The sequence below is a fragment of the Bipolaris victoriae genome (genome assembly GCF_000527765.1).
Source record: "Bipolaris victoriae FI3 unplaced genomic scaffold scaffold_138, whole genome shotgun sequence".
Classification (NCBI taxonomy): Eukaryota; Fungi; Ascomycota; class Dothideomycetes; order Pleosporales; family Pleosporaceae; genus Bipolaris; species Bipolaris victoriae.
The window spans coordinates 1-13,547 of record NW_014575254.1 but is presented as its reverse complement, the minus strand read 5'-3'; the positions used below and the strand labels follow the sequence as shown (position 1 = coordinate 13,547).

The 13,547-nt window shown below is 51.0% G+C and overlaps 6 protein-coding genes across 6 annotated transcripts; 2 read left to right on the top strand and 4 right to left on the bottom strand.

The window, feature by feature from the left end:
• Nucleotides 1–253: 253 nt before the first annotated feature.
• Nucleotides 254–1,749, top strand: COCVIDRAFT_42227 (hypothetical protein; the record flags this gene model as incomplete). The annotated part of the gene is made up of 3 exons (XM_014695977.1): nt 254–425; nt 645–1,149; nt 1,206–1,749. 3 exons carry the CDS (start codon nt 254–256, stop codon nt 1,747–1,749), a joined length of 1,221 nt encoding a protein of 406 aa, XP_014551463.1.
• Nucleotides 1,750–2,313: 564 nt separating this feature from the next.
• On the bottom strand, nt 2,314–2,636 carry COCVIDRAFT_42226 (hypothetical protein; the record flags this gene model as incomplete). Its single annotated transcript, XM_014695976.1, has 2 exons — nt 2,314–2,376; nt 2,415–2,636. The coding sequence occupies 2 exons, from the start codon at nt 2,634–2,636 to the stop codon at nt 2,314–2,316; spliced, it is 285 nt and encodes a 94-aa protein (XP_014551462.1).
• A 752-nt stretch (nt 2,637–3,388) lies between these two features.
• On the bottom strand, nt 3,389–4,625 carry COCVIDRAFT_112831 (hypothetical protein; the record flags this gene model as incomplete). Its single annotated transcript, XM_014695975.1, has 3 exons — nt 3,389–3,902; nt 3,952–4,037; nt 4,086–4,625. The coding sequence occupies 3 exons, from the start codon at nt 4,623–4,625 to the stop codon at nt 3,389–3,391; spliced, it is 1,140 nt and encodes a 379-aa protein (XP_014551461.1).
• Nucleotides 4,626–5,922: 1,297 nt separating this feature from the next.
• On the bottom strand, nt 5,923–6,567 carry COCVIDRAFT_30986 (hypothetical protein; the record flags this gene model as incomplete). The annotated part of the gene is made up of 2 exons (XM_014695974.1): nt 5,923–6,389; nt 6,492–6,567. 2 exons carry the CDS (start codon nt 6,565–6,567, stop codon nt 5,923–5,925), a joined length of 543 nt encoding a protein of 180 aa, XP_014551460.1.
• Nucleotides 6,568–6,593: 26 nt separating this feature from the next.
• COCVIDRAFT_30985 (hypothetical protein) lies at nt 6,594–7,043 on the top strand (the record flags this gene model as incomplete). The annotated part of the gene is made up of 1 exon (XM_014695973.1): nt 6,594–7,043. One exon carries the CDS (start codon nt 6,594–6,596, stop codon nt 7,041–7,043), a length of 450 nt encoding a protein of 149 aa, XP_014551459.1.
• Nucleotides 7,044–9,777: 2,734 nt separating this feature from the next.
• On the bottom strand, nt 9,778–10,854 carry COCVIDRAFT_30984 (hypothetical protein; the record flags this gene model as incomplete). Its single annotated transcript, XM_014695972.1, has 1 exon — nt 9,778–10,854. The coding sequence occupies one exon, from the start codon at nt 10,852–10,854 to the stop codon at nt 9,778–9,780; it is 1,077 nt and encodes a 358-aa protein (XP_014551458.1).
• Between the last annotated feature and the right edge of the window lie 2,693 nt (nt 10,855–13,547).

Below are 13,547 nucleotides of genomic sequence, written 5' to 3'. Positions count from 1 at the left end.
AGTTTCACCGGCTGATGTCGTGGGTTCTTCAGTAAGAACTACAAACTCGAGTTTCGCCGATAACGAGCATTTTTGATGTTTTTGTAGGCAAGAGAGAGTTTCCAACAGTTCCTGCGGCGCGGGACTGTGCCACAGCTCCGACAATTACTACCTGAGATCCATGAAGCTGAAATCCTTCTCAATATCACAGAGGCACGTGAATGTTCAAGATCAGCATCAGCTAGCAATTCCATGACCGCTTTGATGCACCCAGATGAAGGTCAAGGGCGCAAGCGTAAAAGGAAGCAGTTCTTTCGTGATAGTGGACCATTTTCTAGAAGCCATCGATGCAAAGGTTACTTCTATTCACACCACCCGTTCTCCGTTTGGGACTAACAGGCTCACAGCATCGTTAGCTTCTGGGACACTACCTCCCAGCCCGTCTAGTATGAATACATTGTCTCCATCGCCATCGCAACCAGACTCGCTCATCTCCTCTCAATATGAATTGGAATCGATATCGAGTTTTCCAGAACGCGTGGATTCGGACGATGCGCTTGCATCCACTCACGGGAATTCGCCCTTTACAACCCCACCGATCTGCAATCAATATCATATCGATATTTCAGAAGAGACGGACCCATTTTCCGAAGGGCTTATACCAGCACAATCTGAAAATGTGCTTTGGAGAGCAAAGCAATTCTTTGCGGAACGTCTTGGAGATCGCCAAGCAAGGTTGGACTATCTATTCCGAGCAGTTCAAGGGCTGGTTGAGGCACCAGAGTTAGCCCCAGACTTTACGAAGAACATGTGGAAATCACGATCTGCGATCTTCAACAAACCAAGTATGCCTAACACCAAAGCTCGACTTCGAAGTTTATATAATGGCCATCGCACTATCAAGAGAGCAAGGGAACAATACCTATATGCAGCTCGCTTTTGCTATATCTACCTAGAACACGATTTGGACGAGCTTTCTAAATCTCGTGACCTTATTCTTTCTCAAGGACGTGGCAGAATCACTGCAGCCTTTGAACTGCAAGCAGAGATAATCTCGACGACAGTTGATATTGTGAAAGCAGAAAGAAAAGCAGGCCGTGGCTATCTACAAATTCTGATGGAGGGCGGTCCCGGGTTTATACTCCGCCTTGGTTCTAACGTGTCTACAATGTATGGCTATCATCTTGCACCAACTTGGATTTCGTGGTTGCTAACCCGATCTATAGTTGGGAACGAAAATTAAGCACTGCAGATATTCGGCTTATCATTGAATTCCTAATTGCAGAAGCCCCAGTTTTATACAAAGACATCATGTCATACAATGAAATAGCCACTCGAGCGCTCGTTGACGGCTTCATTGCCTATGGTTGGTCGGCTGAAGAGATTTTAGCGTCCGAAACCTCTTTATTCAAGAGATTGAGGGAATTTGCTAACCTCGAGGAAATTTTACAATCTGCGGAACGATACGGAACATGTCAAAGCTCGGTAAATACTCTTTTGGAGATGAATACGCCAGATGTTATGCAAAACCAAGAATTTTGCAGCCTGGATGAAGACATGTTGAGTACTCCACATTCCAGCCTATCCCTTGTAACTATAGAATCTGTTTTCGGGTTGTCAATGTGTACCGATGAGGAACTTGAAGTCATGAATAGCCTAAGTCAAACAAGAGATGAAGAGTTAGACTTACTTCTGTCCCAGGAGATGGAGTACTCTACTGATGTATGCTGGACTATTGGGGATGAAAATTCAAGTAATTTATGTAAATAGCAATATACACAAACAAGCTAACGGTAGCATAATGTGATAGAAAGAAGGCATGACTGCCATCACATTAGCTTTCTAAGACCATCGTGGCAAAGTGTCTAAATATTGTCTCAAGATCATGTAGCATCGTATCGCACAAAGATGTCCATATCTGCTTTGAGAAATTGTCACCTATACCTCCTACATGAAATACGAGATGAGTAGGATGCGAACAGGTCATGTTGTATACTTCTAGCTAGTCATCTTCGCATTTACCAGCTCGGACAAATAAGGCAGATACAGGTATACAGCTATGAGCAGTTTGACCACCACCTTCCGTCTAGAAGCTTAGTGCAATCAACAGGCCAGTCTGGGTACATGCAAAGGCCAAAACATGGCTGTTTTATCATGTCGACCTTGGAAAGATTGGATCACAGTAGCACGTACCATGCGGTCGATCAGGAAAGTCGAGGACTTCTGAAAATGAGAAAAGAACTGGGAAATGAGGGATAAGACCGAACTAGATAGCTTGAGTGACTCGATTATGAGTGAAGACTGTGTTATTGATCGATCCTTCACCGAGCCGACTTATCTTCGAACCCACAAAATCGGAATGTCCTCACTTCCGTCTCTTTCCCCTCCAACATGACGCTCGCGCATACGATTTGATAGCTATCCCCTGCCTATACCCTCAACGCAACTTCATGGTCCGTGGAAATTACTGGATATATGTATCCATCAACTTTTTTGCCAGGGCAATCAACCAATGCTCGATACTTACCTGCCCACGTCAACATGTCGCCATTTAGTAAAGTTGCACGTTCAAGGCGGGGATGCTGAAAGGAGGGAATATTGGAGAGCCTCGATAGTCGTGATGGCGAGGCTAGTGATCTGTGGAAGAAGTAAATCATTGGGTACACATCCTCTCGATTGGTGTCCTGTTTATTCGGCGAAGCGGGCTTGGATGGAAGATGATGAGGAAGAGTGGAATCGCGGCCTAAGTTTGGTAGATTGAGAGGATCCTTATGCGCGATATTGAGTCGAACCTTGGTAAAGTTCCTCGTGGGGTAATGTTCGCCGAGCCAAAAGTCTAGCACATCAATATCGAATTGGGATAGGCAGCAGAAGTGTACTTCGCCGTCTTCCCTGGTCCCAGAATTGAGCCGCGGGACGTAGGAAAGTCCGAGGATGTCAGCTCCATCCTGGGTACTTGAGAGAGGATGTTCCAACCGAAACAGATAAGTTGCTTGCACACGTCTATGGCGGTGTGCGGAGCGTTTTCAAGAGGGAAACGTGTTTCGATTCGCGGCAGTGTGGGCGATAGAAGGCATATTAATGCCTCCACTTAATTCGACGAGTGTTTGCATTGCGTAGTCGTCAAGCTCATCAAGATAGTCCATTATAATATCGCGGAGACTTAAGAGGTCTCAGGCCGCTGTGTAGATCTTATTATGAGCTTCAAGTGCTGTCAGAGTACCGCATGTCGTTCTTGTGATGCGATTCAAGCTTTTCAACACTAGTAAGAGAAGAAGACGCGATGTGAGTAGCAATAAATCATGGTATGCGCTTATATGTAATGAGTTTTTATGTTTCTCAACCGTACCGTATGTATTGTGATGCCCAGGCATCTGAAACGTATATTTGGGTTTGGATAAAACATTAGCTACTTTTTCTCTTTTGACTCTTGTCGCACTTCTTTCATACGGCCTACAGCTTTGTCCATACCACTCAATCTCCTGATGAGGTGTTGAATGCCAAAGGGAAGTACACCGAGGACTTGGACATATCTTGAGTAGAGGGGTACTGCAATCTCCCCACTATCGCCCTTCTCAATCATACGTATAATGTCCTTGCCAATCTCAGCAGGTGTAACAATGGGCGCAAGGAAGTTGCTTGGGGTCTTGAGGCCTGCAAACATCCGTGTGCCCATCTGGCCAGGTGTTACAAGGATTGTTTTTATATGCTTGGCGTCGGGGTTCTGCGCAAGTTCAGCGCGCAATGATTGATGGAGCGCCAGGAGTGCCGCTTTGGAGGCAGTGTAAGCGGATAGGTTAGCCGCGCCGAGGTGTCCAAGGACAGAGGCAACAGTGACGATGGTGCCTCGGCCTTCTTTTAGCATATGTGGTACGAATGTGCGGAGAGTGTTGAAGTGGGCAAGCGTATTGACGCGGAACGTCCTGTTTGGTGTATCAGCAGATGTCCATGTTGGCGAAGCTCTATACGTACCTTTCCACTTCCTCGGCGGTCGAATCGAGGACCGAATTGGCCCGCATGATACCTGCATTGTTGATGAGGATGGTGGGGGCCCCAAGCTGCGGTTGTCAGTATGCAATGGGATATGTTGGAGTAGATATGCTCACATCTTCGACAATCTGGGCTGCAGCGGCTTCAACTTGTTGTGCATCGCTGACGTCACACTCATAGTACAGCACGCCCGTGTTCTCGGACACTTCGTCGTCGACCTTCTTGGTGTCGAGAACAGCAATGTTGGCATTGCGCATGCCATATGTCTCGGCCAAGAGTGCGCCCAATCCTTCGGCACCGCCCGTGACTACGATGACCTCTTCGGCCAAATCCACCTCGCGCGGCGGTCCAAAAGCGATGCGGTCACTAAGCAGGCCAAAGATGCCAATGATGGACATGAGCATAGCCCAGGCAGTAGCGAGGCGCATCTCGAGGTTGCCGTACGGTGTGTATTGCGCCCGTAGGCACAAGACGACGACCCATGAGACAAACGGATGGAATATCGTGTAGCCGAAGACGTACCATATCAGGTCAATGGTAAGGTAGTGATGCCATGGCTCATCGGGGCGGTCGAAGCTTTTCGGCAGCTGGACGGGGATTTCTTTTATTCCGGACGGCATGGCGGGCATGTCGATACAGGAAGCTTGTTGGCGCATCGAGGATGGCGGGGCGCGTACTACTATTACTGGCGCGTCTCTGGGGCTTAGGCGCGAATCGGACCTCTGTACCGGACCTGCGGTGCAAAAAACTAGCGAGGAAGGAAAAGAAGAAATGAGACTGCGGTAGGAAAAACAATGGCCAAAGCCATGCCAGGGGCCATGGTCTTCTTATTATTCTCCTGTCGTTGATGCTGAGGGTTGCAGTGTTTCATGCACGCCTCAGGTCGCACAGCCGCTAGCCCTCACAGTCCCAGGCAAGTCTTGGTACGTACCAGTTCTGCCCCGACAAGCGCAGACTTGTTCTCTTCTCGAAGCCTTCTTCACGCACGAGTCAGTACCTGCGACGTATGCGACACCTGTTTTTCGGCAACAAAAAAAACTGATATACGCATTGGACAATGGAGTTGTTGTGACCGCAATCACCAAGGCGGACGGCTCCGTTTCGACCACACCGACATGATTGTATCAACCAAAATCCAACGATGCCACCAGCACAAGAAAGCAACTGATCTGGATAATCCGACGGCAAATCCGAATAACGGCAAATTTTCATCCATAAAATATGTCGACGCGATTATCGTAACCAACAAGGAACTGATATCCTTGCTAGATATGTCTAGCGGCTGGCAGCATACTTGGCAGCATTTTCCAAATGATGAACTAGAGAGGCGTTCCACAGGCACACGCACAGCTGTTGTAAATACGAACGAGCCTCATAGAGCATGCCTACCTTGGCTATCGATACACGACCTGCCATGCCTGTTACCTGACAACTCCAACGCCATCCGAGAATCGTGAAAGAGGGTTCTTACCAAAACTACTTCTTGTGGCCTTCTTTAATGACGTTTGTCGGGAACCTTATGAATGCCTTTCCGTTTCTTTATCCATCCATCCCTTCACCATCTTACTTTGCCTCTGCGGTCCTAACCAACCAGCGCCAGAGTACTCGTCACATCAGTGACTTCTACTGCTCTTTCGTCAAATGATTGGCCTTTTCTGTACTACGATGCTCCTCTTCGCCCTAGTGCAGGCTCGAGTCATCGTGACCAACAAATGCCAGGATAGCGTATGGATCTGGTTCTTTCCATTCCTCAGTCCTAGTCACACTGAAAACGTCCGCGTCAAACCTGGAGGCTAATACCAGAAACCCTGGCGTCTCGGGTCGATAGATGTCCCTGGTGTCACAATCAAGATTCCGACGCAATCAGACGGTATTCACACTCTTGTGGATAAAATTGACTTTGTCTATTCAATCAAGAACAAAGACAAATGCAAATTCTAAGTTCACTTGACATCAGTTGATGGAAGCTATCTCCGCCATAGTCTCAATTTTGATAGCTGCGCCTTCCAGTACAACTCCATTGACGTTGTGGCGCATGAGTGCGATGCAACAGACTAGGTAGAATTGGTCCTTTGTGGGACCACTCGCACCATACGCGCCAAGGACATTGCGTCTCTTGAACAGATGTGAGCCTGCTACCACCCCAATGGCGATGATATTGAGGTGCCTGATGGGCTTGAGTACTACGGATTCTTCAAATAGTTCCCACCCAACATTGATGTGGAAGAATCCGAGGAACAGCGGCAGAATGCCCGATTCACCACTCCTTGGCGTTACAACAACCACTGGTTCGACCCTGTGACATGCAACAAATCGAGAACCAACGATGAGCCGTCGGTAGATGGAAACCGCCTCTATGAAGACGACTCCCCGGTCAATTATGGGGTACTCATCATCACGAACCCACCTTTCGTTCGCAACTGTCAAGCCAGCGTGCTATACCCAGGAAGATGAACCGTCCATACATCATCCACACCACGAGCCACGTTCACTTTTCCGCTCAAAAGTCACGATCAGCATACCTCGCTGTGATAGGTGATCGAGAAACACCATCCTGGAGTCATACAGGACCGCAATGAGGAAGTGGTCAAGGCCCATGGTCGCGCGCTCTACCCTCCTCACATATGCGCGATCCCAGGTACAAGCCGCTCTTGATGAGCTGCTCTTGCAAGGAACTAGTCAAAAAGCTTCAGGCTATGTATCCAGGTGTCGTGAGCGACACAAAGACGATTGGACAAATGTACAATGCTGAACGCAGGGAATGCTTGCCCAACTTTTGCGAGCTAGCAATCCCCAGAGTCGACTGCGTCCATGCTGCAGGCATGTTGAGAGCTACGATTGAATCATTGGGCATAGGCTATACCGACGTGACCAACGAGGACATGAAAGGATGCGTGCCCACGCTGATACTCACTCTTAACGTTCGCCCTATGATCTGTATCTTGAGGCTCTCTGGTGCTTTCTATGCGGAATCCGTGTGCGAAGCTATTCGGGCTTTACTTGAACATAATGCCCAGGCCAGACTGGACCAGGACATTGAGTTCAGTATTGATGATACCATCTGTGGCAACTGAGATGACTTTGACGGTTGGGTACTCATAACGCGATGGACGGCTTGGGTCTATAGTGACTGGTGATAGTATGTGTAGTGTATGTAGTTTAGAATGCAGAACGAACACTGACTCGCGCTGATATTTATCACAAAAGACTAACAACTAGTGTGTGCATTTAATAAGCTTCGGGTTCCGTATGAGTGGATGCAACAGGTTCTCATCGGAAAAGAAAAGACACTCGGTCCATTCACAAGTCCAAGACTAGGTAAGGGTTCAAGGGGATCGACAATGTACTACTACAAAATGTGGGAGATGGTGCTGGTAGCCCAATCAATGCAAGGCTGAAATTTTCGTCTTGACAACGCCTCGCGCTCATATACCAACGGCGGTTACAACTAACCACCACACGATATCTAGCAGACTGCATGTCTTCAGATATGCAGAAGACATGGCATGGAATGAAGCACCCCTCAATGACATCACTCTCTCCTCCCCCTCCACATATGTATTTCCACAGGCCACGTACACAACGACGAAGCCAAACCCCCCCGAGCCACCAAGCACACGTAGGCAAAGGCATACATACGTCCATCTTGACCCACGATGAAACAAAAACCACCGACGATCTCAACCCTGTCCTCTCCAACCCCGTCTAGTCGCAACCGTCCGAGCCCCACAGTAACAAACCCACCAATCACACCACACCTAAACCCTTACCGGTATAACCCTTCCCGCACTAAACCCAGTCAAGTATAGAAAAGCAAAAAAAAGGGCCAAGAAAGATGAAACATGGGGCGCTCGCGCGCGCAAAGCGGGGGTTGCATGGCCCCCCTCAAAGGGCTAAAATACTTAATGTACAAGTAACAAGCCGAGAGTATCAGAATATCTGAAGAAATCCGGGTCCACAACCGTTTGATCTGCACCCGGGTTGTGCGCGCGCGCAAACCCCAATTGAAAAAGAAAACGGCAAAAATAGGGTTGGAATTTTATTGGCGAAAAAAAAAGAAAAATTAAGTTTCCAACTGTTGCGACAATCGTGTTTTCCTGGGTATGTGGAAAGTACGTTACGCAGTATGAGGATGTACGGGATGGGGGGGGGGGGGTGTTGGTGAGGCAGCTTGCAACGCCAGGTAGATGCAGGGGGTGAGGGGGGGAAGCGAGAAAGATTCGTTTTCTTTGGCTTTTTGCTGATAAGGGGGGTGAATGTAGTTGATTTAAGTTAGATGAGCATGCACACTATTCTTTTCTTTGGCTTGTTCTTCGCAAATCATGTAGAGTAGTCATACATATGCTGTGCTGCCTTGGTGTATGCCGTGGCGTTGATGTTTCGAGACTCTCTCTCTCTCACACACACACATACCATCCAGTCGTTCAGTCCCAGGTGATGCCGTGCTTACCGCGGGAATCTTTCAATGGTTGGCATCGCGGGCTGCGTGTCAGCCTAGTTCCGGTCTCAAATATCACCTACATGCCGCACTTCATTGGTTTTTCCGCAACGGGCCTGGGACACACAAAGGCCAAGAGAGTGAGAGAGAAGAAAAAAGCGGCAGACGTAGATCATTTAATCAAACGGTAGGCAGGTAGAACCTGGTTCCATGTAATACGGTATAGTCTGTTAGCCCAATGTGGCTGCGCAAGCGGAGACGGACGAAGAAAAGCCAAGTGGGGGAGAGAGAGAGGAAAAATGCCCGAGTCGCATCACGAGGCAGATACGAAAGGAGGATGACATAGTTACATGTGCCTTGCGGACAGATATTCGGGTCATCTACTTACTCTACTATGGAAATAAGCTATACTCCACACATTGCTGCTGAGACACACCTGCAGCCCGGTCCGTCATCGGTCAATCTTTATAACAATTCTGATGCTCTAGGCAAGAGTATATTTCTTCCATACCGTGGGCCCCTCTCGTATGTGTGTGTGTGTGTGTGTGATTAGTTTGGACGGAAAAGCAGAGGGACGGACGCGGCATGTCCCTTTTCTGCTTGCCGCGGCCCAAATGTCGCATCTACCCTCGGCCATGTGTGTGTGAGTCGTGTTTGATAATGGATCTACGAGGGGTCTCAGCGTCTTATTGATCCCACGTCCCTCTTTGGAACTTTGGCACACAGGTCGCGTAATGTAGATGAGTCGCGCATGGCCCAAATGCAACAGTCGTTCCCGCTAGTTGGATCAAACGCTCTAGTCGTGCCGTGTGATAGATAGCCGTTGCAGCCCTAGCGCGCCCCGTCAGATGCAATCTACCGAGATTGAAAGGCAGAGCAAAGGGCGTCATGCTGTTTTATTTTTCGGAGACCCAGGCCGTTTGGTGCTCCGCCAAGCCAAAACAAGATGCAAAAGCGACAAGTGGAGTGATTCAAAATATGTTTAATGATTTTTTCATTACTCGCGCCACCTGCCAAACGAGGACAGACAGCGGAGCGAACCTTGAACTAGTAGCCATGTGTCGGTGCTCCGACAAACTATTGATGATGTGATGAGGATGATAATTTCCAACGCCGATTCCATGCTGTGTTATGCAAATGTTTAGAAATGAACGCCTTCCAATGCAACTGGTGACGAGATGGGCGAAGAAATGTCCCATCCAGTGAGCATTTTTCGTCAGATCATGTCAGCCGTATAACACCCGTTGAGACTCCCCTTGGTGAAACCAAGCGCAAAGCTAAAAAAAAAAAAAGAAAAAACACAAAGAAGGAAACATGACAAAGTTGTGGTAAGCGACAGTGTGTGTGTGTGTGCAAGATAGCAAATCAAATTAATACGTGACCTGACGGCCGGTATATGCGCCCGTCTGACCGAACATCCGGCTGAAGATGCCGCCCGCTGACGTCTTGACCTTCTTGGAGGGTTGGTGCTCGTACAGCGGGAGAGCATGCTGCTGCTTGGGGGCTGCGTACGGGATAGGGCCATTGATATATACAACATTGGCACCCTGGTCCGCGTCGTAGCGGTGGAGAACGGCCTCTGAAGGCTCCTCGTGGCAGCTGGAAGGCGATTCCGATGAGACTGAGGCCGAGGAGCTTCGGGTAGGTGGTGATAGCGAGGGTGTGCGCGAGGGTGCGCGGGATGATGGGACGTATTGCATGCGATGCCTCTGAGCACGGGAAGAGTGTGAAGACATGGATGAGTTTGATGGGTAGGTGTGGACTGAGCGCGAGAGGTTCTCAGTGGTGAGCTGGTACTGCTTGCGGGCAAGCTCCTTCTCCTTCTCGGCAAGCCTGGCCTTCTCGGCCTGGCGTGATTGCCAGACACGGATGGGGGCTAGGAAAGGCTCAAGGTGGTAGTAGAGGTCGTCTGTGTTGATGCGGAGGTCCCAGTCGAGGAGGAAGAGCAACTGCTTCTCCATGAGGTTGACCTCTGTGATGGAGAAGCCAAAGTTGTCGTAGCCGCGAACCGACGAGTACTTTGCCCAGTGCTTATTCTTGGGCGATGAGTCGTTGAGGTTCTTAGCCGCAAGAATGAGCGAGGCGAGGAAGATGCGGTGGACAGTGCAGCGCATGCCCTTTGCAACAGGGGGGAGGCGTGACCGTAACCGGCTGAGGTAGATGAGCGAAGACATGAGGGTGGCCGTCTGGACATGTGATCTCTCGACAATGGAAGTGATGAACTCTTCGACGGATGGAAGGGCCGGTTCCCGGGGGTGCGAGGCAATGTGCTGCGAGGGCGAGGCTGGTGGTGTGGGGGGCAGGTTCTTGTTGACGCATGGCTCGCAGCGGATGACTTGTGTAGCCTTTTGAGCAAGATATGAGATCATGTCACTTGACACTGGGAGTTGGATGAAGTGGTCCAGGGCCGCCTGGTTCTCGGCAGCAAGGTTTGGTGAGTAAGGCATGGTGAAATTGTGTGTTGTGGTGGTGGGCCTAGGTTGGCGTGGTGGTGGTGATGATGTCTTAAGAAGTGAATGTAGTTCCGGTCTGGAGAGTGGGTAAGCGGGTGTCCAAGGCTGATTGTGCTGTGGCTTGGTGGCAGCACGACAACAAGGTTGAATTGGCAAGGCAGCAGAAAGATTAGAGCGACGGAAAAGTCCGAGTCCAGTCGGAAGACGAAAGGCAGTCGAGACGGGGGGGGAGGGGGGAGAAATTTTTTTGGTGTTGTGGAGAGAGAGGGTGTGGATGGCGCTGCCAATAAGGGAGTCGGGGGTGGTGGTGGTAGTGGTAGTGGTAGTGGTAGTGGGTGGTGGCGTTTAGTAGTAGGGGGAAGGAAGGCGAGGGTCACTGCCGGAGTGGACGAGGCACCTGCACCGCTAGGATGGCAGGGTCGGAGGTGGGAAAAGAAAAAAAAGGGAGGGAAGAAGGGAAGGGTTGTGACTGACAGTGTGTGTGTTTGCGAGGGCTGGCAGAGCGTGATACTTAATAGCAGCGGGCCCCTGGGGTGGTGGTGCAGGTGGGATGCTAAACTGAGAGGCAATCCTACGGGCCTATGGGCGTCGTGGTTCGGCGGCTGGCAGTGGCAGCCAATCGAGTGGGTAGCGCGCGACGCCAGGCAGCGGCCAGCGGCTGTATGGCCGGTTTGGGGGGGTTACAAGATTGCGAGTGGTGCTGAGGGCAGTGTGGCAGGAATGCACAGTGTTTCAAGTGCAAGCCAATGGTTTGCCGGCAGGGCAGGGCGCGGTAGGCGACAGGGAGCGAGGGCCAATCAAGGCGTGTTGCGAGTCGCGTTTCGAAGGGCGGGCGACAATGTTTGAGGACAGGGAGGGGAGACTGAATGGGTGTAGTGTATTGTGTATTGTGTTGTATAGTAAGTAGTGGTAGCGATAGCAATGACTGACGGCTGCACTGCAGGCGTTCAAGACGTTGCAGTTGTGCACCCGGCCGGCGTCGTCGACAATTATGTATCTGCAGACTCGGCGGGGACTAGCCAGGCCTGCTGGCAGCGCACGTCGGTCACGTTCCCAGCCTGCCAGATGGTGCTTGAGGCGGTGAGGCGTGTTAGAGTGGAGCCGCATGGCCGTGGTGGATGAATAGCAGGCGACCACGCGGTAGCAGTAGCAGTAGCAGTAGCAGCATAGAGTACAGTGACGCACACGAGCCCGACCTGCCCGTTTCCCAGCCTCGTGCGCCCGGGATACTCTGGCCACGGGGCGGCGGCCTCTGCGTGCCAAAAGCATCGTCGGTGTGCGTGTGTGCGTGCGTGTATGTGTGTGTGTGTGTGTGTGCCTCGACTCCAGAGTATTATTCACTACTAAGACGCGTAGCAATGCGTCGTGGATTGGGCGCCCAAGCAAAAAGGCAGAGAAGCTTTTGCTACGCCTGCCGCCACTATGCTAACCCTAGGAAGGGCCTCTTCGTACGTATCTGGTCTACTCTACTCTACCCTATGCCTGCCTGCCTTCACCCACCAAATCCATGCCTGCAGGCCAAACCATAGGGCCCAGAGCATCAACACTCGACTCCAGCCCATTGCATCTACAAAACATACGCCGGGCCACCCACGACTGCATTGCGCCCAACTGGCAAATGACGAAATGCCCGTGAATGATTAAACAAAACGAAGCACGCCCAATGTTGCATGTGCGCCAAGGCCCGCGGGCGATCAGCAGCAGTTTCTGCCATCTGTCACCCCGTCGCATGACAGCGTGTCCATCCGACCTCTCTCGCGACGGCCAGATGGTGCTCTACGCTCCGCCAGCTCCGCCAGCTCCACCACCGACGGCCCATGGATCCCTTGGATCGCTGTCATGCGCTACCTGCTTTGCCTCCGACATGGCCTCGGGATTGGCTCATGCGCATTGCAAACACCTCTCTATTTGTTTCAACACGTCTGTTTTGCATTGCTCTCCACAAATCGCCATGCTGCCGCCACATGCCAGCGTGCATCCAGTCCAGCCCTGCTACGGCCGGATTGCTCATTGTACTGCTACTTACTCTTCGCCTACCATCCTCCCCATTCCATCCCACTCTCTACCAGGCGCCCAGACCCTTTTTTCGGGGCTGCCAAACGGTAGCGAGAGCCTCAACAGCCGCTGCACCGCCTCACCCACCCCTGCCGGCCAATCACCGTCCGACAAAGCCACCGAGATAAATGTACATAATGCCCAGGTCCAATCAATGCTCATGCAACTCGTCTAATTTGCATCTATCTCGCGCACTGGGTGCGCCCATGGTCCCAGGTCCTACCGGATATTGCTGCTGTTCTTTGTCAACCCATGTTACTTACCAAGCAACCACCTGCATCCACTGTTACTCGACGCATTAACATTCTGCTCCCAATGCCGGGCGCCAGATGAGGCTCTTTGCGTGCTAGTCGCCCACCGGCTGCTATAACGGGAGGCGGGTTCGTGCGAGCCGCCCACCCCACGAAGCGCTCGCGTCACCCACCCCCCAAACCCCAAAATTGGCATCTTCTATCTTGGTCTTCGGATCTCGTCGCCTCCGCTTCAACTGCGCTTCCCAGTTTCATCCTCTTTGCTTACATACGCCCCATGGTTGCTACTATTCACGGTACGCCTATACGCTCGACTCTACTAAATCAGACCCCGCATTCGCCATTGCACCATGGCGCAGCCCCCCCCCCCCCCCCCCCCCC